Consider the following 25,475-nt stretch of genomic DNA (forward strand, 5'->3'; position numbering starts at 1 on the left):
GGTTTTATTTTTCGAATAGAGCAAGAAACTGAACGGAATCCTTTTAAAAAGGAATTTAGCCAACTATATTCGCCCTCAAAACGTCTATTATTGTTCAACTAATACATTGATCAAAGTCACATGACAAGTATTACGAATTCTATAATATCGGCGATACTATAGCTTTTGCAAACATGTCAAACTGTTGGCACGCGAATTAGGTAATCTAATAACTATAAAGTATAATTATTAGTATTATATATTATACATAGATGTAACAACTATGAAAGTACAGATGTTCTTGTGCACGTAACGTACTATACAGTGAAACGTTTTCATTTCCTAATGTAGGTTTTTAATGTTTTCATAGGTAAAGCACTGAGTAATATGTCATGCAATCTGGTGGAGCGGCACACGCAGGGGGGAGTGGAAACCACTATACGTCCTAAGAGCTAACCCTATTATTTTAATTCAAAATATCTATGTGACCAAGCCTAAGTATTTTTGGTAACAACATATTCCAATAATTTACAGCAAAAATTCTTCCAGAGAAAAAGTAACTAATTTTCGTTATATTTTATGGTCAAGTATACGTGTAGATTAAGTAGATGGACAAAAAAATGGCATGATTAAAACTATTTTTCCAGGTTCAACCATTCTTCAACCATTAATTGTAATATATTATCAAACTTTTGATAGTTTAAGGTTTGTACCATTACATAATATGTAGATCAGTAATGAATACTAACTTGAGCAAATTTGTGAATTCAGAATTTGTGCAGTTATTTTTCTACTAGGCGTGTGTGTAAGTAGACAATATTACGGTAACATAGGCCTCCGGTATAACCATGTCAGTTTTAACATATTTTATGAAATATGACAGTATTAACGAGTAGTATCGAGAGTTTTTGGCATTGTTGTGATATTGTGACGAACGAATTATGTATTATTTGGTAAACCTTTCAGCCATCCAATAAAAAAAAGCTATATTAAAAAATGTTTTACTATAACGCTTTTATCCACTCAACCTTTTACGTGTTACATCAAACGTTTCACCCTTCGCCCTAAAAATCTGGTGCGTGCTGACCTGACCGCAAAGATTTATGTACGTGGTACCTATATGTGTTTGTTTTTTAATCGATTTTATTAAAAAATACCATGACATGGATTATACAACTTTTACGACGACGGCAACGCAGTGCCTATATTATAATATAAAAGTTTGGAAACTGAACGAAGCACGAGATTACATAACATAACAGTGAAATTCGCGCCCGAAAAAAAGCTACATAAAAGGGTCGGTATAGCACGAGGAGCAAGCGGAAAAAAACCAAAATCTGATTACAATAATGGCGTTTCGGGCTTACCTCACACAATAGGATTGCCGTTGATTGACAGCTAAACCTACAGAACGGATGAAAAGATCGAAAATTCGACGTATGTTAGAAAATAAGAAAGCTATCTCGGTATTATCTTTTTATACCGATGTTTTGTATTGCTCACGCACATAAAAAAATTTATTTTTTTTTATTGCCCTTTGCTATAGTAAAAATTATCGGCAAGACGCGTTTTGCTCGTTAGTTAAATATAACAATAATAATAATCTGAAAAATGTTGAGAGCGCATACGATTCTTGGAAATTGTATTTTCTTTCCCTTTTGTATAATAAAAATATGTAAAATACGTCCCAGACATACTTTATGTAATATATTATTTAAATATTTATTTTAAAATACTTAAATCAATTTTGTTGACTACTTAATGAGACAAAAAAATAGGAAATTGTGTTTTTTTAGGAATTCAAACCGAGCACAGGACAAGATTAGTTCTCGAATGTACAGATAAGCAATGCATTTACATATAAATACCTAATTAAATCTATTTTCAGAAGAGTGTTTTTGTTTCAATTTCAAAGAGCTTGTGCACTAAGAACTGTTTGAACTTTTGTTTCATAAAAGTAATTTATTAATTGAATTCGCGGATCTCAGATCTTTTTTACTCGTCCCATTACATCAATTACATCAGCAAAATCTGCTATCTACAGAATTTTGTAATGTAAGTTTTATATTATAATAGAAGTTACTGAAATTGCGGTTCTATTTTCGCGCCAGAGGTAAAGTAGCGGAAAAAAATAATAATAATTTACAATTTATCGTACCTTGACATTTTCTAACCTACTTTCAATTAAATGTTGTTGATATGCTGTTGCATGATTTTTTATTACATGTAAGATTTGTTTATAAAATAAAATAAATTATACTCTCGTAGTGCAGTGTACAAAAACACAAGGGAACGCAAAAAAAAAAACTAGAGCATGAAAAATAATTAGGAAATTGCTTTTTCAATAGAAACCATTCAAATAAATAACTATATAATATTATAGTGACAAACTTTTATGTACCGTATACTGCAGCGATCGAAATTTAACGTTGATTGTTGTTTTGGCAACGTTGTATGATTTCGATATTAGACTTACTGGTGCAACCCCACAGTTGAATACCAAAGATCCAAAACGGTTTAAAGATCGATACATACAGGAGATGTTTGCTGGTTAAGTCTAGCTCGGAGTGTCGCCCAACTAACCAATACAGTTTGCGCATTTTTTCTTTAATTTGCAACTTTTTCTAGTGTACATGATGTTTCCAGTTAAGTCGCGAGTCAAGGTGCATTCTCAGATATTTTGCCGAAATTTAATTGATTAAAAAAATGTCTTGTATACATAATTGATGGTAAAAACATCGTCTGTTTGTATACACAAACATTCGTAGTTCAATTTATCAACACAATTATTACTTTATGGAAACGGATTTTAGTGAGACGACGCGAGTTCTATACATTTACCTGTCGTATATTTGAGACAAATTAGAATAAAAGAAATGTTAAACATTTTTAACATGGAGGCATATTCCTACTGTGCTAATAAAGCTTGATTTATACAAAATATTTAATTAACATACTAAGTTATTTCCCCGGGCAGGTAAAGATTAGAAGGTGGAAGCATGTATACAGGAGCTTAAGCATCCCCAAGTTTGACTGTGAATTTGTGGCTACAAGATTATATTATCACATTAAAAATAATTTTAACAATAAAAGCTTCACCTAAAACTATTATTAAGTTATCAAAATATAACTTTACATAGATGTTTTGACATTTTTATGTCTTTGCTTTGGCACTTAAACGGAAAAATTAAAAGATTTTCTTTATTAACAATCTATACAAAATATGTATAATTAGCAAGTCTGATGACAAAGATACAGTGATAATACAGTAAGAATAGGAAGGCTCTCAGCAGTGCCACCTGACCAGAATATACATAGATGTTAAAGTTAAATATATTATTTTATTTAAAAGGGTATTTTTGAAGTGAGTCTTTTGAAATTCTAACGGTAATCTAAATAATATTATATTTGGCTAATGAAACGAAACTGTTGTAATTAAATTAATGACTGGCCAATAACCTGCTTAGATAACTCTGAATTAATTAAGAGAGCATTTTAATAAAGTAATAGTGTTAAGGACAAATTGAAAATACTTCCTTAAAACCGTTTTTGTCGGACAAAACAGAGGAATAATAATATTTAAAAATGTAAATAATAAGGAGATAAAACGGTTAAAAAGAACTTATTCTTTTTTCCAATCATATTGCAGTTTGTACATTTACTTAGATTTGAATCTAAAGTTTTTACATTTCCCAATACTTACAAGTGTTGTATAAATTCAAAGGGGCCTGAACGGGATACTATCTTTAATCATAAATAATGACTTTAATCAAAATACATTTTTAAAGGTTATTTCACGTACTAGTCCCTTTTATTCGTTTTTTTCAATTCAAAAGCGCAGAAACTTATTTTGGAGATTCTCGAAAAAGATGGGAACGTAGTTTAATAGCAATAGAGTCACGGAACGGTATCCGCCGAAGGCTGTTTAGCATAACATACATGTAAATAATATAATATGTGTGCATGTGTAAAATGCACACTTGTATATGTGTGTGTGGAGTACATTGTCAGTTAATCACATCACTGAATGACATTCAAGTCATTTGTCAGGGTATGGAAGCAATAAATAAGTTGGACAATACTATGTAATACAGCAGAATTATCTAACACAATAGCAGCAGAGGCAACAAACAAAACAAGCGCCGTTTAAAATATAACGATTTGACCTTTTACACGGTAGACGGTACCTCAATTCCGAACGGGAAACGCAAGAAATTGTATTCGTTGTAATATCTTATCTTGGCATTTAAAACGTCCGCCGCATAGGTTAAACGGCCACTTTGTGTTTTTATGCGGAAATATGACCAACGTGACGCCATAACAGATTCGTCCAAAAACAGTATTATGATTCCGAATCCTAATACAGACAAGGGTCGCTTTAAATATCTTCAATCAATATAATATGCTCAATGGGTGGTACCTTAAGCCATCGACTAAAGACATCGTTATCCATAGACATCTAAATATGATTTATACTGAGTCTCATAAAAACTCTAGAACAAATATTTAAATAATTTGTTTCGTTGGAGATGTGTACAAATTTCAAGAAAGTGAGACTAAAAATATACTTCGAAAGAAACTGTAAAAATTGCTTGAGGATAATAATTTCTTATATGACTCTCACGAGTGTATAAATATAAGGTAAGGGTTAGTTTTACTATAGCCGTAATACTAAAATTATAGCCAAAAACTTACCAAATACAGTTTATTTTGAAAGTTTGACACGATTCTACTTCGAAAAACTCTAAAAGAAATACTCGGTCGTAGGGGTCCACCAATAACTGTAATATAAAGTATGCAACGTTGAAGCATTGGCCTGCTTGTATTATCTCGTAGCGTATCTGTTTAATTATATATCCAAAAATGTATGAAACGCAGTAATGAAGATTAAACTAAAAGTAATTTAAAATTGCTTCCTTTTTATCTCCTTTATTAATTCTCACTTGAGTTCATCCGTTTTAACTTTAATTTGACGCAATCTCATTTTATTTTACCAGTCCAGTTAATTTCATTGTTTGTTGTTGCAATCTTTTTCTTTAAAACCACCCAAGGGCGTCCAAATTTATTTTTATAAATTAAAAAAAAAATACAATTAACATAATAATATTGATAATATGCCAATTGTAAATAATAATATATATTTTATTTATTCACATATTTTTAGTTTACCTATTGTTGTTACCGTTTCATTATCACTGTCATCGTAATAAATAAATAACTTGTGAGATGACAAATATACATGTACTTATAGATATATTTACTGATTGGAACATAGAAATAACAGGCAGCCGGCTAAACGGTCAATATGAATTCGTACAAATAGCAGACTTCATTCAAGTTACTTTAGATGTATTCCCCATCATCCAGTCATCGGTTTCATCATTATGCTGTGTCTGTTATGATATTGCCAAGGCAACAAATCATCTGGTCGTTTATGAGTCCGCCTTGAATATATAAAAAGATTGCCGTTTCTTAAACTTTCAAGTGGTCGACGACCATCATTAAATTTAACGCAATATAGTAAAGCCTTCTATTATCATCTACATATTATCATTATCCGTTTAAAGGCTACTATTGCAGTATAAAACGTAAAATACAATACAGTTCAATTCTAGAAAAAGTTAGATAACAATGAAATCGAAAACTTAATAATATATATCATACGCGTTCTTTTTCACTGGCATTTACAACTCTTTTAGAGTCTTTGTCACCATCACTACATCCCTCCATTTCTCTCGATCTTGAACAATTTCCTTCCATTCTTGCACTCCCAGATCTTTAAGATCCTCATCTACTACGTCTAGTCACCTGTTTCTCGGTTTGCCTCGAGGTCTTTTCCCTTCCGGTTTCCATTCCATAACAACTCTGATGGTTTCCTCTTCGCTTCTTCTCATAATATGGCCCAACCACTGTATTCTTTGTCCTTTTATGTATCTATAAACTGATGCTAAGCCCAGTTCTTCCTGAAGTTCCTAGTTAAACTTCTGTCCTGTGTCGCGAACTGTTGTCCTGTGTGACGTTTTGTCCTTGTGTCACGAACTGGTCGGCATATCATCCTCCATATTTTATTTTTGAAAGTTCTAAGTCGTCTTACTGTCCCACGTGAGAGTAGGTCTAATTATGGCCGCGTGTAGTCTTAATTTTGTTTTCTTAGAGAGAACTTTAGATTTGAGGAATTTGGATAGTGCAAAGGATGTTCTAAATTGAGAATATGCATGTCTATTTTAAAAATGTGTTTTTGAATTTATTTCTTAACGTGTAAGATAAATTTTTAATTCAATTTGACATATTAAATAAGTATGTACTAGCTCGCTTAAAAATGATCACTAAAATTGAGAATAATTTATGAAGTATTACCAAATAATACATTTAATAAGTATAGTAATTTACATATCCATATATACGTATTGTATTAAAACATAACATACATAATGGCTAATGCTTTACTTAAAATTAACTGCAAAAAACAAATTATTGCCAGACGCACAGCATAGTTATCTGATCATCAGGTTATAGTAAATCTAGTTAAACAAATATTTATATTGATATTATTATTAATATCAATAATAAATTAAACATTATTATATTTATCTTATAGGAATGGACTTGTTTATTTTTGTCAAGTATCATTTGTAATAATTATTTACTGCTAAAATTCAATCCCCGGCCGGTATAAAATCTTCAACGGTGGTGCAACTTAATGCCCGATGAATATAATAATATAAGAACAATGAATATTATATACGCATGTATATCGTATATAATATATATATTTTAGTGTTTAAGCATAGTTGGCTTATAATCGTTTAAAACAGTCCATTGTCTGGTTAACTATAGGCTTGTCTTGAGATAAACAAAAAAATATTTTAGACCCCTATCATATTTGATATTAGGGCTGACTTCACATGTTGCCTTTAAAGATCAACTCTAATTTGTCAGTTTTTATCACATAATGCCAGCAGTACCCTTTTCGGGTTTTCGTTTTTTCGATTTTTGTTGCCGTTTACATTTGCCTTGTCGTACAATGTGATTTTCGTGGACACCGCAAAGAACAGGTATAAGCGAATTTAGCATTATAAATGTATGTAATACTAGAGATGGATGTTATGTAACAGAGTGACTTGTCTTAAAAGCCTATCCAGCGGCCACCGTAATCACCCTAATTTATTCCTGTCGGCATAATATATTCAGTCACGTTCAAAGGGTTTAAAAAGAAAAATATTTTTGGAGTTGTGTAATAAGGGGCTACTACGGGTGAATTTAACAAAATAACTATATAATAGCATTAATTATAAATAAATTATATATAAGTTATAATTGAATATAAAATCAATGATAATACTTATAAATTATAATCAGTGCTAATATTTATTCGGTAATACGTTATTTGTGTCCGTGACATTTTTATTATTTTAATGATCTAGTTTCCTCTTTTTTGTTTAGAAATTTGAAACTTTAAGAGTTCATTTACTGTAATAATAAAAGAGCCAGCACAGTATAAATCTACACAGTAAGAAATTATGTTAGTGGGGTCCAGTGTACACAGCCTAACCTATTAGCTGGAGATTATCCTACAAATAACGATTTACTAGTGTAATGTGATGTAATTATAAACGAGTGAGGTTTTGAAAAACAATTAAACAATTGTTTGTTGTAAATAGTTATGACATGTATATATAGTTATATACTATAGTATATATATATATATATATATATATATATATATATATACTATATATGTAGTTGTGACATGTATTCAAATTTTACGATTTAAAATATTCAATTAAAACAGTAAAGTAAATTGTTCTTTATCATTGTTACGTAGGTATGATATGTATGCTTATACCTAAGTCTATCATTTTGGTTTATCAATGTACATCATTAGTACTATATCTGAAGAGTAACCACTAACCACAAAAGTTTGGACGTAATTAAACTGGACTAGCTATTTTTCAAAAAGTTGTAGCGCATAGTAATTTTAAGTTCAACAATATAAATTTTTTTGAGGTGTTTTTGCATAATTTAAAAGTAGGAGAGGTGAGCTTTATAAGTATTTTTTTTTTTAGTTAAAACTTTAAAACAAAAATAAATATCAAAGCCATGATAAATATTCAGTGTTACAATGTTTCCGCTGATATAACTTGAATGCTAAAAACGCAGTGTCTATAAAAATTTCACTCTTTATTCATGATGTGGTCTTTCTTAATTATTCATTATGTAACCGTAAAAGCGCTTCTTTTGTATACATACAAAGTACCAACTCTATTCGTTTACAAGCCATTTAATCGTAGTCACTCAACCGTATTGAGACCTAAAGTAGTTGAACTATTCTTGTTATTAGCGCAAACTCCCTCTAAGCGTATTCCAATTTAATGTAGCATGAATACCTATAGAAGTTTTGTATAAACTCCATAGAGCAAAACACTGGTCTTATACACATGTTACAATATAATATTATCGCATGTATGTTGACTCGTGTTATTACCATTACAAAAGTCGCGCGGTGCATTAAACGACGACGCTCCTCATGCGATATAATATATGTATATTATTATATATCATATACAAACGGAATCGTTCAATAGGTAAATAAGTATAATTTGTTGAAATTGTTGACAGATCGATAACCAGTTTTGAGTAAAAACTTATAAAGCTAAGGACGGAGGTGAAGTGCCGAGTGGGGTTGACTAATGCGCCCAAATAAAAATAATATTTCACTCCACTCTTCCTCCTTCCGTCCTAAACTTTAATAACTTTTAAAGTAATTATTAAAAACTGGTTATTGATCGGCGTTCAGGAAAATACTAAAAAAGTAAATATTTGGTAATTAATAATATTATACAACATAAATAAAAATGTTTTCTCAAAGAAAAACTACAAAATTGTAATTTTTTTCATAAAAAAAGTATTGTTTTACGTTGAACGAATCGCCCGGTATGTATAAATTGTATATCTAGTAACAACTATATATTAGCAAATGATTATTATAAATTATACAAACTGGTAATTGTTTAATAATGAAGTAGCCAAAATCTTAACATGTATGCTTGTAGACGCTAAACATTTATTATAAATATAATAATTCATATTTTATCTATTATAAATCAAAATATTATAGTTATTGAACGGTATTATTTCTATAATAACAATTTGTCGTAGAGTTGTTCTTTTCAACTTTAGTTGTAAGTGCACTCAGTTTTCAACGTTACTATATTATTATGTAACAATATTTTTGTTATTTCTTTATAAGAAATATCAGGCTTTACACGTGTGTGAAATTAGACTTCGTATTATCTAAATTAAGAAAACTCGCGTAGGTGCTTGTATTATAAATAAGACGTGTCCACAAAGAATAATGTTTTTTTTTTACAAATTACATTTACCGTTATTGAAAATGTAATTAAAATTTTGAGCATTTATTTCATGTCAAGTCCGAACCAGAGCAGGTTTACCTAAACAGTGTTTTTTGGTATAACTATATAACATATTATTATTATAATATAATATACTCCTGTCGTGTTCCATATTATGTAAGATATGATGGCCACTGCTGGGATGGACTTAGAAAAAAAATTCGCAACCGTTATACCCCGGGGTGACCGACCGACTGTATATCTATACAAGTTAAGGGCAATGATATTATGATCCTACAGCAATATCCAGCTGTAGTCTCCCCCTTCGGCTGTTATCCTCCAAAAACATTTTATTGTAACGGTTTCGATTGTCCCCCGTCGGTTATCTCTTGATCCTCACTATAATACTGTGTACAACTCAAATGGTCAAATTGTTTCGTAGCAAAATAACGTTCTACGGTCAAATCGTTGAATACAACATCTATTGCCACATACTTAATATGTAATAAATTCTTACCATTGTCTATTGCTACGATTGCAACATTATAATTACACGTAGTAGTAAAACCTGCTATGGCAAAACATTAATAATATATTCATTGTGTAGGGCATGAACAAAATATTTTTAAGCTAAAGTGATTGAATTAGTAAACAGCTCTTCGTCATGCTAATTGCTAATTACTGATGATAAATAACAAATTACGGACTATGTAAAAAACTAGAAAAGACAGATGGTTGTTATTGCCCAACTGACCGTTTGTGGTGATTTTGGCACTTAAAAAGACACCACTAAATTGTTCACAGAATTTCTTCAGAATGGCTTAAACATTACTGTAATGGTATATATTTTGTATTCATAACGTTTAAAATAGAAATAAATAATAAATTCAATAATTAAAGAGGCCAAACTCTATGAATTGTTTTGGGCCAGATATTCCGAAAACACTAAAATATTAGCCAGAAACTTGATATGTTTACAAGCCACCTTAGATACATACAAATGTATCCCGTAGACCGTAGTATTGTGGACTCGTACGCAAGCTGTTAAAATATAATATATAATACTTTCCGCAGAAGGATTAAAAATGCAAAACCGAAGTAAATACAATATGATTTTCCTTCTGTTCTTGCCTCAACCTTAAAATCCCTCCACACGGATTTCCAATAAAATAAGCATTTAAAGTTACAAAAAAAACAATGTAAGCATAAACCAATCATAACCAAACTTAAACCAAACATACTATAGTAAAAATATAAAATCTACTTGAACCCTAAACCATAAAAATTATACACTTCTTGCGTACACGTGTTACGACAAAGATATTGTCATCTTCAGCGCTAACAACAGACTGAGACCGATTACGGGCGAACATCTCCCTCTATACATATTCGAATTTTTCGGTATGTACCTAAATGTGTACGTTTTCTTCCGATAAATCTCAAAACCTAAATAATTGTCCATTCTTTTAATTAGTAAATCAGTAAATTAGTAAAATTTAATAGATTGGTTAAATAATTTAAATATAGAAAAAGACAGGGTTAGGGACAATTATTTAGGTTTTGAGATTTATCGGAAGAAAACGCACACATTTAAGTACATACCGAAAAATTCGAATCACAGTTAGCAACACAAAATGGCAGCATTCAACAGTATGGTTTTTAGACTAGTAAATATTCCTATGTTAAAAAATGATTTTGATAAAGAACTTAATAATTGAAATAGCTAAATTTAATGGGTATGATCCAAATATGATTTTTAGATTAGTCAATAAGCATAAATGGTCAAGGGAAGTTAGAACAGTCAGTACGCTCAGTAGGAGGGATAATGAAAAAATTATTAGATCGGGTATGGTTTATTTTCCAGGTATTTCAAAGGGGTTAACATTTTTAAAAATTACGGTGCAACTCTAGTCGCATCGAAAAGTACTAATTTAAAATCTTTGTTAGGTAGTACCAAAGATAAAATAGGGGAAGAAAAAAAATCCGGGATTTATAAAATACAATGTGAAGAGTGTGTTAAATGTTATGTAGGTCAAACAAAAAGAAATATTGGGGTTAGGTTTAAAGAACACATAAGGAACATCAAAAACCAAGAAGTACACAAATCTCCTGTTGCGGAACATTTATTGGACACTAATCATAGTATCAAATCAGTAAAATTACTAAAAATTGTAAATAACTCTAAAGAACTTAATATTAGGGAAGCAATAGAAATGTTAAAAAATAGGACAATTTTGTTAAACTGGGACTTAAGTCCATTACAAAACATTTTATTAAAATGTATAAAATGTGTTGACAATGAGTCATCATTTCCGGTGTGACGTCACACCCGGTATGATGACCTTGTATATATGTATAGAGGGAGATGTTCGCCCGTAATCGGTCTCAGTCTGTTGTTAGCGCTGAAGATGACAATATCGTTGTCGTAACATGTGTACGCAAGAAGTGTATAATTTTTATGGTTTAGGGTTCAAGTAGATTTTATATCTTTACTATATATTTAACCATAAGTTTGCTTAACAGTTTTTTCTAGACAAACATACTAACCTAAACCAAACTTACCAAACCTAAACCAAACATACCAAGCCTAAACCAAACATAACCAAGCCTAAACCAAACATAACCAAGCCTAAACCAAACATAACCAAGCCTAAAACAACAATACCAAACCTAAATCAAACAATACCAAGCCTAAACCAAACATATCAAACCTAAACCAAACTTACCAAGCCTAAAACAAACATACCAAGCCTAAAACAAACATACTAAGCCTAAACCAAACATAACCAAGCCTAAACCATACAAAACAAAACCTAAGCCAAACCTAAACCAAACATAACCAAGCCTAAAACAAACATACTAAGCCTAAACCAAACATAACCAAGCCTAAACCATACAAAACAAAACCTAAGCCAAACCTAAACCAAACATAACCAAGCCTAAAACAAACATATCAAACCTAAACCAAACATAACCATGCCTAAAACAAACAATACCAAACCTAAACCAAACATAACCAAGCCTAAACCAAAACCAAACATAACCAAGCATAAGCTAAACCTTAGCCAAACCTAAACCAAACCTGAAAATAATAACTATGGTTTTTCCTTTTGTTCTTGCCTCAACCTAAAATATTCTCTACACGAATTTTCAGTTAAATAAGCATTTAAAGTTACAATAAAAGCTATATATCCATAAGTATAAATAACATTGTACAGTCTTCCCACTCTCTTATCTCTCTTATCTTATCAAATAAATCAGCCGATTTGTTCGTATGATAACCGGTGTCGGTGTCGATTTTCCGGTTGTGTTTCAAATTAAAAACCATATCTCTATTATCTCTTATCTAAACAGATAAATCTTTGCACAAATAAATTTATTTGATTTAAGAAATTATTAAATCATAGATTTTCATCTAAAACGGTTTTGTCATTGCTATAAATATAAAAAAATATAATACACCTGATGATACCAGTAATTAAAAATTGATTTTTGCTTAGTAAATATATTGAGTAGAGAATAAAAGTATACATATTATTATATATTTAAAACATATCAGTAAAATTATAACAAAATACATAAAAATAAATAATGAACTTCTGTCATATTATACTACAGAATATATATTTATACTAATTTATTATCTCCAAGATGAAATTTATTTGGATACTTTTGAGAAGCATATAGCATATTACGATGTCTATAACTCTACAGTCACAGCAGGTGAAAACTTGCGCTATGTAAGTAGATAAATATAAATTATTTTCGTTACTATTTTTTTTTTTTTTTAACAAAAAGGATTTTGCTAAGACATAAATTTTGCGTAACTTTCAGTTTCTTTTTAATGTTTATAAAAATCTTGTAATGGTAATATTTTTAATTGTAAAATACAACTTTTTTAATATTGTGGAGTTTATAAGTTATTAACTTACTAAATTTGGTTAAATTAATTAAAATTTAAAACAAAATTATTAAAAGCTATTATAATTGAACAAAATTCATATTTTAAAAACTCTTATAAAGAGAAGGTTTATAATTGACTTCCAATAGTTCTCCGTACTTTATTAGGTACACATTATCCCAGTTTTGCATTCAATCTCCCTAAGAGATTTCGGACCTCTTCTATTATGCTTATAAATGGGATCAGTGGCGTACATTCAATCTTGCTCTGGGGGGAGGGGGAGTGGGTTGTAAAAAATAATGCTACCTAACCAGATATTTCAAAATGATAAACAATTTTTTTCCAACCAATTAAGTGATTTGTTGGAATATTTTTCCGAAAAAAACTCTATAGTTCGATTTTTAGAAAATACGAAATTTCTGGACTTTTAGTTCCGAAGATATTTTAACTCTTGCTTAGATGGCCGCCATTCCTCCACCTTCCCCTAATTTAAAAGTACAAAATTGTATATTATATTATTTTTGATAAAATTGTAAATTCCAAATTAAATACTTTGAAAAAATAATTGTATATTTTACTTATACATTTTGTGAATATTTTGACGGTTTGAAAAAATGTTTCTTTACATTTTGTTTACACGAATAAAATTTCGGGAATTTCTTTACACGTTTTTGCTCTCTGTTTTTAAATGCAATTTTGCATTTGAAATGCATTTTGGTAACTATTTTGCTCATCTCTGATAATATATTAATTAATAAAAATTAATAATGACAATAATTATTATTGTGTTATCAGTTATGTGTACATCTTCTTAAATATTTTACAGTTAACTTCGTTAACAATTAAATACTCAAACGCATACCTATTCCGATATTAAACATACGTATTTACAATCATTTTATATTTATTTTATTTTTTCTAGCTAAATAGCTAGAAAAAATACAATATCAAAACTGTACAAAACACTTGGTTATTAAAATATAATTATTAAATTATTATTTATTATATTTATTTACTTCAAGTTCTAAATTATTTCAGAGAAGTAATATTGTCATTTGTAACAGTTATACAATAAAAACCTATAATATATAACTTTTTCAAAAAAAATTTCTTGGCTCTGGGGGGGGGTTGAACCCCCCCCCCCCCCGTAAGTACGCCACTGAACGGGATGACCGTAATATTAGCTTGGTATTTAAGTAGTTGAAACCGGGGATAGGGGCGCAATGACCAACATTAGCAAATTACACCGTGTACTTAAATTGTAATTAAAAAGAGTGAAGAAATTTGCACTCCAATAATTTGTCTTTATACATTATTATTACGGTTAGGATCTATTCCAGATGTAGTATTTTTAACTATAATATACTGACAATTATTTATAATATTTCTTTTATTTCATTGGAGTTATTCGACGGTTAACAATATTAAGCTTGGATAAGCTATGGACGGGAATCCAACAAAAGGTATTATTTTTGCTGTAGATGCTGTTATGCGAGTGTTTTAATGTACATGGTAATTGGTATCTCTACTTTTTTGTATAATTAAAAATATTCTGCTGAAAAAAATGCTGCGGACATTAGAAAGTTTGTATGACACTTAAAAAAATTACTTCTCTGCACGGGATTAACAAGAAACCTAGACTGTGAACTTTTTAATTAATTCCAAAGAATTTTAAAAACGCAAAAGTATATAAAAAAAAGGATGAAATTAATAAAGGCAATAGCAAACTGCAATTAAAAATAAAAACATTTTTTTTTAGAGAGAATGAAAGACAGTGACAGCCAGCAATAAATATAAGCTTTAGCGTTTCAATATTGTCAAAGCTATTACATTACTTCATGTTTAAGTACTATTTTAAAATTTCCCACAATACAGGAAACTAACACTATTTTTATATACTATCGAGTAATGAATTTGTGATTTTTCGAATTCCTCACATAAAATAAATACCAATAGTATCAAACACAACTATAATTCTTTTCGTAGCTGCAAACAGTTAAAGTATAAATAATAAACGAAAACTTGGTGTTATTTTTATTTACGTGTGCAAGAAGAGAGCTCAAAACTCATTTGCCAGAAATGTTTAGCATAAGATTTACCTTATACAATTACAGTTGTACTGTTTTGTATACATTTCCATTACAAAATAACTTGGTAACCTATTCAGTTTTAAATGAAATGTATAAATTAAGTAGCAGTACGTACCCAAACTCAGTTTGAAGTCGATTTTACCACGTATGTTTATGTATAAATATTATTGCCTGTGTTTTCCGCAGAGCTGACTTTTAAATTTGTTGTTTATTATTTGCTTATGTAAAAAAATATCAGCTAACTTTTCAGTCCATGGGTTAGGTTAACCCATAAAAATGGGTTTGTACAGTATTTTTGGAAGCTTTTCTTGTATTTATTTGCTATAAAATATAAACATACTTAGCAATGATTTGGTCGGCTCCAATACACTAGTTACTACTCAGTCCAAATAAATATTTCTACAATGACTTAAGACAGTATCTAACTCGGTGATCGACGCAAAAAATATCATACTTGGATTATTCACTTCACAATGAAAAATCGCAAATAGACATACAAATAAATAAAATAAAATAATTTTATAAGAAAAAATATACATTTTTATCTATTTTTTTGGTTTATTTAAAAATGCTAAGAGAGATAAGAAATTAAATCACATGTTTTTGATATTGAATAACGACATAATGAGTTTGCTAAAACTTTTATTACACAATTGAGTAATATTTTATTATTTTCTTTCATGTTTATATTGCGTTAGATCTAAGATTTAAGTGTGTAACTCCAAAAAGTTTCTTTAATTATAGTTTTAAAGTTTTTTGGACATATTGTACAAAACATTTTTCATAATCGATTGACCAAAACTAAAACTATTATAGCCATTATAATATTAGTAGATATACTGGTACACAATTCATTTAAAACATTCTCTACACAGCAGATTTTAATAATATTTAAAAACTAGTTGATCTGCCGTACTTTGTTCGGGTTTTCCGAATTGCCTCCAATTAATTTTATATTTTAATCGTTCAAAAACACGGCATTACCATTGAATAAAAATACATAATGTTTAATTTTAGATTTATATACTAAAATAAAAGACGAATCGACGTTCACTTTTGAATTTATTTTCTTTGCTTATCTAATATCATCGAAGCAATTACATATTATGCGGCATTGTTACATTTTAGCTTATGGCTAACGTTTGAAAAAGGACGAGTGGGCGCTTTTATGAAATAGTAACAAATTTGTGGCGATTTCAACAAATTCACCGGCGCTGGGTATAACGTGATAATCACCGTTACATTAATAATATGTTTGTGAGGAAACAAAATGAAAGCGATAAAACGAATTCCGGCAATGTCTTTCCAATGGAGACGACGTATTATTATACAGGACGCAATTCTTTCGCCTGCCTTATTTCTTTCTTTTACTTTGTTTTTATCGCGTTTCGGACGGATTTATCGCCAAACGACCCCGCACAAAGTACCACGACCCTTCTATTGTTTGCCGGAAAGTTTGTCTCGCTGCCGAGCTTTTACCCAAAGTAGAAATCGCGGATTTGGTCGAAATTTCCCCACTAAAAACGCCCATAAACCCACGAAGGCCATAAACTTGGTGTCACGCGCTACTCCGGATCGTTAGCACTGTCTGTATAACTACACACAAAGTGTGTGTGTGTATGGAATATAATAATAACAAAAACAGCATTTATAACGGCGCCGCCAAGGTATGTGCGCGTGGAAAGGGTTGTTGCGAGCAAACAAAACGGCTGCGGATATCACGTTTATATAATATAATAAAATATACTTTAATAATCCCACGAGGCCGTATTATCGGATCTGCTGCTTTTACACGGCAACAATAAGAACTCTGGCAAACACTCACCTATCTCGCAATAAGTGCCTTCGTAGTTCCTGTCCCGGCACTCGCATTTTGGCCCAAAGTCCGTGGATATGCATATCCCGCCGTGCTGGCACGGGTCGTGTTTCTCGCAAGCGTCCGGATTGCCCCTTCGATGACTGGCCGGCCCTCTGTTGCCACCGCTGACCTGCAATAACAAACAAGTCATTACTATTATTATTATTTATACTACATAAAATAGTAATACTTTAATGGGCATATAGCACCACGGCATACAAGGCACGCGCAACTTTATTACCTACTCTTCTTTATTTCCTTCGCGTCCACGCCCCTCCATTGTTAAATTTACTTTCTTTGTGATTAAAATTGCGATAAAAAACAACCCGAATCTAAAAAGTACAATCTCATAATTAAGCTAAATGAACACTGAAGTTTACTATTGTCCACAAACGAACACGGATTCATGTTGACTGTTAATGTTATACGACCGTTTCAAAATTGTTTCAACGTGCTCTACAACTGGCTACACAATAATATACGGTATGCCCGAGGTACAAACATTATTTTGACCGTATATAATATTATAAAGCGAGCAGTAGTTATTGTTTATACGTCTTATCTATAGAACCCTTACAAATACATCACCTTTCTTGTTTGGGTTATTATTGTTTTTTTTTTGGTTCACAAGTGGAACGTGTGGATGATATTATTGTATCAACAAAATATGTTTTCTAGTTTAGAAGACCGACGTATATAGCTGCTAAAACAATATCTTAAGTTATCATCAAAACTTGTACTTATATAATAATATATATAGTTTTCAAAAGTCAATATACAAAATGTCATCAACGAAATGCCTATCGATCGATTCCACTGGCGGTCAAAGAACGACGTACGTACTTACCAACAGTTAATAATTTAATTTAATAACAAATCGCTTGGGTTAATAATATAGAAACCACGACTATCATCCAATTCAATTGCAGTTAAAGAAAAACAATCAACTGCGCTTTTGCCGTGTGTGGCTATAATATGAGAATGCTTGGGTAGTTAAAATCCACTCAAATATTATTTCAATGGTCTAAAACAAAGTCTAAAAACAATAGCCTCGGAGCTATATTGTCTATTTTATTTCAAACGTTTTTTTTATGGGGGAGGGGCTGTTTAAATACCACAGTGGATAAGTCTACCCTAGCTTTGCCCCTCTTAATATATTCGCCAAAGGCTTTTGTGGTGTTTTATTAACGATAGCAGTATTGCGGTTATGGATTTTTTTTTATTTTCAACCGTTTCGGTTTCTGTATGACGCATTGTGTACCTCGACTGTGGATGACGCGTTGTCAATTCCATAAACTTATATTTTGCCGATGGCCGACAGATGAAAATCGCCACTTTTGCAACACGCGAGTGTGTATGAAACTTCTCACTCTCCGCACAAAAGACCTCTATGCTGTGCGAACACCGCACTCAATAACGGTGGCAATTTCTTGTGTCAAAATGAAATGCGAATGTGAGTTCTTATCTGGCACCCGCGCAGACACACTCATCCGAATGCTATTATACGACATCCAGCGCGGCGTACCAGCGAGATCCGGCCGGGTGGTCGTATATTATAATAATAATATCATGCTCTATAAATATATATATATATATATATATATATATATATATTTATTAGGGAATACATTATAATGTGTTACTTTAGCGTCGACAATGCTCGGATGTTCGATACTGACATCGTGATAGTTGCGTTTTGAATATTATTCTATTCCGAAACGTTTGTTATGCGTTTCCGGAAACCGTTAATTAAAAAAAAAATTGAAATACGATTATCGTTGTACCCAGACAGAGTTACTATAATATAGTATATATATTATTATAACAGCTATTATTGTATTCAATTATATTTAATTTAATATACCTACTTGAAATATATTTTAATGTTATTTGGATAAGCATATCGCAAGTACCTATACTGCAGCTGTTAAATAATATTATAGTATGTTTTTTTAACAATACATTTTTTGTTTTGTTAATATACTTTGATGATAAATAAAATGCCTTTTTTTTTTGTTTGTTGCCAAATTCATGGCTTATAATATAATGATTTTGTTTTTAAAGTTTGAAATTTTGTATAAAATGATTTCAATATTGCTTTCACAAATGTCTTATATTTTTTTTTTCAGCATATTATTGATAGATATTAAACGAACTTATTTTATGTTAAAAGATAATTTGATGCATTTCAATCGTTATCAGTTATTGGTCATTCCCGTAAGTCTAGATTTAAAATTTTAAAGTTAACCTGAATTAGGCGAAATGAATAAACCTTAAAACAACTAACCACAATATTTTTCCTTTTTTGATTAACCAACTGGTTTTATCAATTGTGTTAAACCCTGAACATAAAGACTAACGTAGGGGTAAATGTAGTATTAAAGTTATTTATGTTTTACAAAAAGTATTTGCTTATTTAATTGAAAAAAATGTTTATAAAATATAATTGCCGTAATATATGGTAATTTAAACGTCCAGTTCATTTAACTAATCAAATTAGTTTAAAGTCGACTCATTCCACATATTTTATCTATTGATTGATTAACGTGAGTACAATACATACTCTCTAGTTAGTTTTAATTCCCGTACTCCGTAGAGCTGTACTGCTGTCAAATATATTTGTTTAAATAATTTGTTTTTTAGCTGATGAAATAATTCTCATTTTATGTGCAATTATATAGTTTAAATGAATTAATATAGAACGAAAATGACGTTTATTGCTTGTTTTTCAGCGAATTCGTTTTAATGAGTTTTGCGAAGTCGTTAAAAATTAGTCCGCTGATTTCGGTTTGGTAGTTTTTCTGAAAATTAAAAAAACTACATTAAAAAACTACGTTAAAAATCAACTTAAGTGGATAAAACTTAAAAGTACAACTACCTATGTAACACAAGATAGTAAGACGATACAAACATCGATGGATCAACGTGTGAGACACGCGGACAATTCAGTATTTATTGAAGCTTTTCTTTGTTAACTTATGAATCCAATAAAAGTGCGTACATTTACAAATGTTTTTATTAAAAATATACAGAAATTTCCGTTTTCCCGTGTTATTTCATCGTTTTGCATTGCATTTGTGGTTAGCCGTTATTCGCGGTTGTATATGACGTATACTTAAGAAACCTTTAGAAACATCCAGTTGAATTGTGCAAACGGATATTAGGTTAAACTCGAGAACAAGAAGAGACAGGCGGGTAACGGATTTGTGCGTAACACTATGAAATTCACTCGCCTAACGAATATAATTCAACTTATTACAACTGCAGACAGTAAAATACCAACTCGAAGATGTCGAAAAGTTTAAGTACACATTTAAAACCTTAACAACTTAACGGGGAATGTTCGTCTCTTCGGCACAAGTTTTCGCGCCAGTCGGTTTTCCGTGAACCGCTGTTTTCACGTCGACCGCCCGTCATTTCGGTTGAATCGTTATATAGCTGACCTTTGTGTGGGAAAAAAGGAAGAAGCACGCTCGAATTCACACAATAACGCAGTTAAACGACTTGGTGGAAAATTGCCATAATCGACCGATCATCATTTCCTTCATTTTCCGAGAACGAGCAGATAAGATTTCGTATTATTTTACATTACTTATTATGTAAACGCTAAAAGACTAAAAGTTATGATATTATAATGGTCGATTCGAAAAACTGAATACATTATAATATTTTTGAGCCACTATAATGCATATTATACTTGTACCGTAAACGATATTATAAAGTTTATAGCAACAGTGCAACATGAAAAAAACCAACCAACTTTCTAATCTTGGCACTAGGTAAATATGTACAAGTCCGGACACTGTTATCGCATAATTTGGAAAACTTATATTATTAGCATAATACGGTCGGGTAGCTGGGGCAAACTATATAATCCAAAACCACGTCTTGCCGGTACTCGAACTACGGACACGGGTAAATGGATATTTGGTAATCTTTTCCTACCCAAACAACTGCTTAGACCTATTTGAAATATATTAACAAAAGCTATTCGCTCGGTATGCCATTAAGTCGGGCAACGTAGCACTGATAACACCACAATTGACAAAAACCGGGTTTTAGAATAAGATTGCTACTTCGCCCATATTTTTTTTAGCTTAAGATTAAGATTTTGCGGAAAAATGTCTAAATTTTACTCTTTAATAATTGGGTGGATAACGTCCTGTTAAATTCAACATTTTTAACAATACTCTTCAATATAATGTATGAATATAGATGTTTGTTAAGGAAATTGACATTAGTATACAAGTAAAATATTATGTAATCGAATTTACAGGAATTTTTTATGAGATTCCTTCGTGTACGCTTTTTATTAACAGTGAACCGAATTCAGGTTAATAATTCCTGCAGTAGGCGGTATGTTAGACATTTGAAAACGTAGTCCAAAGCAAAAAAAAAGAATAGATTGCTATAAGAAAATGTATTAGAACTATTAATTTTTTATTTTATTTCGGTTGTCATTAGAAATATATATATATATATATATGATTAATTTTAGCAGCTGAAATAATGGCACCGCCTTTATAATTACACTAGTTTTAGATGTATTAGAAATAACAATCGTATAACAAATACCAACAAATTTACCTGTTTTTAGCGTTTATAAATAGCAATAAGAATATAGCCTTAACGGTAGGTACCATTATTGGCGCAGTAATTCATTTCATTTCCAAGAACCAGTGACCGTTATTGTACTCCGAGTGTCTTCCAGCGTTTAGTGAAATACAATTAAAACGGTTACAATTGCTCGGTCTAATTCGATAATCTTGACTTTAACGACCGTCCGCCAAATTATACTCATAAATAATTTAATTCAATAGGCCGCAAGAGTCGTGGGTACGGAAATTGGTTTATCCTGCCCAACTATGATGTGTTGTAATCTGATAACAGATTAAATGCATGCCACGTGGTATACACATAAACTTAATCAGTAATGCGGAAATCTCATTGTCGCAGTGCAAGTAATCATAATAGAGTTTCGAAGAATAATTAATCGTTTCGGTTTTTTCATCAATACATCTAATACTGTTTGGAAACTCAAATGAAAGTAAGATAGTATTCTCAGTTTGATACGAAAAACGTCAGATTAATGCGATTAAAAATAATATTATATAAATAAGCAGATCAATAAGCAATATAGAGTTTATTACAAATTGTATTTTATTCGAATTCTAAATTCGAATTGTTCTCTGAACATAACATAACATGATATTCGTTTTATGAACATATTACTCGTTGCCTAGGGTTATAATAGTATCAGAACAACTGGAGGGAAGGGCTACGAGAAATGCAATCGTTAAAATAACATTTTACCCAGCCTTTTCTTCAAAATACTTTAAACGTGTATACTGTATATGTTGCAACGAATAGGTATATAATTTTCATGAAATTATATGCAATGTTCTATGTTTATATTTAGCATATAAAACGATCATTATTCGCAGGTCACTTCAATGTAGTTTTGTTAATGGCTTATTGCTATACTTTTGTTTCTGTCTACTTTTCTTTCTTTTAGACAACAACGTAACTTTGAATTAAGGAACACTTTTTTTCGCGTTGGAAGAACCTGTCTGTTAACTAAAAACTTAAGTGATAGTGCTTGAGTATTTCATAAATTGGTAACAAAGTCAACACAGGATAGTTCTAACGTTTTAACAGATTTAATAGTTAATGTAACATTAAATTTTTAACAAGCGACTTGGTCGGCAAACATTTCTCACAACTACATCCACAAATTCTCACAGCTATTTCTAATCCACCTCAGTTAGTCGAATATTGCCATCTTTTCTCAGAAGACCCGCTTTCAAACTCTAGAAAAAACTTGAGCAACTTATTTACCAACTTATTTAGCAACTTAGGTTATATATAATAAAATAATATTTAAAAACCCTTAACCATAAAAAATTATATACTCTCCGCGTATACTATGTACTCGGCAACAATGTTGTCATCTTCAGCGCTAACGACAGACGGTCTGTCATCTTAAATGTCTATGAATACAATTTACAAACATACATGTATATGTTTTAGCTTCAAAGAGGAATTGAGAAAGTACGTGTTTTTCTACACTAAATAAGTTTGCTGAGCTTTTCGTAGAAAGTATAGAAGACATGCATGGTTGTGTTCGAAACAGAATTAAACGATAACTCCAAACAAACAACTAAATCGCATCATCCAACAGTATTATTCATAAATAATGTAACACTTTTTTCAACATTGCATAATGGCTTAGCCCCAATTGGACAGAGTAAACTTCATTTAAGTCTACGAATTCTCATCTGATAGTTAGAGGATAAAATTTGGAAGATCATAAAAGCCTATTAAATTTTTCTAATGAATGGAAATATAATGTTTATACAGACTCGCCAAAAGCTTTCAACCCTTTTAGCATAATTATTATGAGACCCTTACATCACTCAACTCTTGTAAAATACTTATATATGGATTTATAGCAACTTGGCCATACAACAATACGTATTGAATATTATATAAGAATAAATTAACACAAAAAAAGTATCTGAAAAATATTATTATTATAATAATATTGTTGACACAACGCCAAATAATCATCATAGACAGACGATATCAACCTTAATTGTATCTACCATAACACTAGGAATACAATTTAAAACACTTTATTGTCTTCACAATGGTTTTTGTCGATATTTGATACATCTGTAGTCTACAGATTTGCATCGAAGCATTGTTTTTAAAGTGATTTCTTCAATTATTTATAATAATTTATTAAAATTATTATAAAAAAGTTTTTTGTTAAAGACATTTTTTTTTTAAGAATCATTAGTATAATTAATAAATAGTAGTATACCTAAGTATGTATATATTTTATTTACAAAATAAAACAAATGTTAAACTACAACTAATTACAACGCAAACTACTTTGTTGTCGAAAGACAGACAACCGCGCGATTCTGGAAAATATACATTTACATTGTACAAACTTGAAAACTATTTGATACATCCAGCTACTAATGAGAAATTTAAATAATGATTTCTTGAACAAGCCACGTCGAAAATGATTTATCGTTTGATGATAGCTGGTGTTTTTCTCGAAATTAACTTTACCGACAAGAGGTCCTATCACACCTTATTTCATTCGTTATTTTATAAAATAAAATGACGCTTTTTTAGAGACACCAAAAATAAAGTTGGATGAGTAAGTATATTTTTTAATGGGAATATTTGCATTGTAAATCTAAGATCAGAACGCTTGTGGTAGAAAATTAATTAAATATTTAAAAAATGTGGGGCAGGTTTAGAGTCGGCAAACCGTGTTGCAAACTGCGTTGTACTAAATGCTTTTTAGTAAATGGGGAACACTAAATATGACGATATCAAAAACACAAATCTAGTTACTATGCAAATGAATGCCTAATTTATACAAAACGTATCGAATAGGTAATTAAATTATTAAGGATTACCGTTTGAAAACGGAGGAATGTAAATCCGTTTAGTCTGTAATCGATTATGTTTCACTGTCGGCACGCAATTTTTTTTTTCGTTTTAATCGTTTCCAATAAAAACCGTCTGGACCGCCGGAATCGTTTTGTCGGAGGCCAGTTGCCAGCTTAAGTTAGGGTCATAAAAATAATTTTCTGGTGACGGCCAACTCGTCTCGGTGGTGACGATTTATAAAAAAGGGCTCATTCTTCCATCTCATCCCCGTCTGCTCGTTGGTTAATACTATTTATTATATTTTATCGCCCGGCCGACCAGTGTAAAACCGACAACTGTACACGCAACATTTACCATAATATTATGTACAGTCGAATGCATCAAGACGCAGTAGCAGATTTCGCATTAACACCAGTGTAATATAGTCATACTTTGTAGTAGTAGTAGAACTAGTAGCAGGTGTGGTAGCCGCCGACCTACCGCTATACACAACCACATTAGCGTACTTGCGATATTTACATAATAATTTATTATCATTATTACCATATAATTTATATTTAATAATATACAATAGCCGAGCGGACCGCCAATATTGATCTGCGGATGCGGCCAGTCGGGGGACAGGGGTGGCGTCGAGCGAATCCCTTTGGGTTAGCGCTAAAAACGAGCGCTTGGGGTCGGTAACCATCTCGGATGGCTAGCACTTCACATCCTATCCCCGTCTGCCGCCGTGTAGCAATACCGCCGTCATTTGTCCGCTCCAAAAACTTGGCCGTTCCCTTCGCTTTGCTCGCGTGCGAGTCTGGCGACCCATACACTCTTTTGTATCGTCCAACCTCCCCTGTTATCATCCGGATAACCACCACCCCGGTCTATGTATT

General features: G+C 31.1%; 1 protein-coding gene across 4 annotated transcripts in view; it reads right to left on the reverse strand.

Annotated features, from left to right (window-relative positions):
- Positions 1-25,475, reverse strand: part of LOC126844546 (neurexin-1a) — a 181,698-nt gene that overhangs the window by 29,787 nt on the left and 126,436 nt on the right. For 3 of the 4 annotated variants that reach the window (XM_050582823.1, XM_050582822.1, XM_050582825.1), the window contains one exon: positions 17,149-17,311. In XM_050582823.1, the coding sequence (XP_050438780.1) occupies positions 17,149-17,311 (163 nt within the window). Of the gene's footprint in view, positions 1-4,674; positions 4,747-17,148; positions 17,312-25,475 lie in introns of those variants that run through there. The other variant, XM_050582824.1, reaches the window with a different exon arrangement.

The sequence above is a fragment of the Adelges cooleyi genome, unplaced genomic scaffold (assembly GCF_023614345.1).
Source record: "Adelges cooleyi isolate 19-005CV unplaced genomic scaffold, UGA_ACOO_1.1 ACOO_flye_CR_arks_rails_tigmint_CR_PRNA_651, whole genome shotgun sequence".
Lineage (NCBI taxonomy): Eukaryota > Metazoa > Arthropoda > Insecta > Hemiptera > Adelgidae > Adelges > Adelges cooleyi.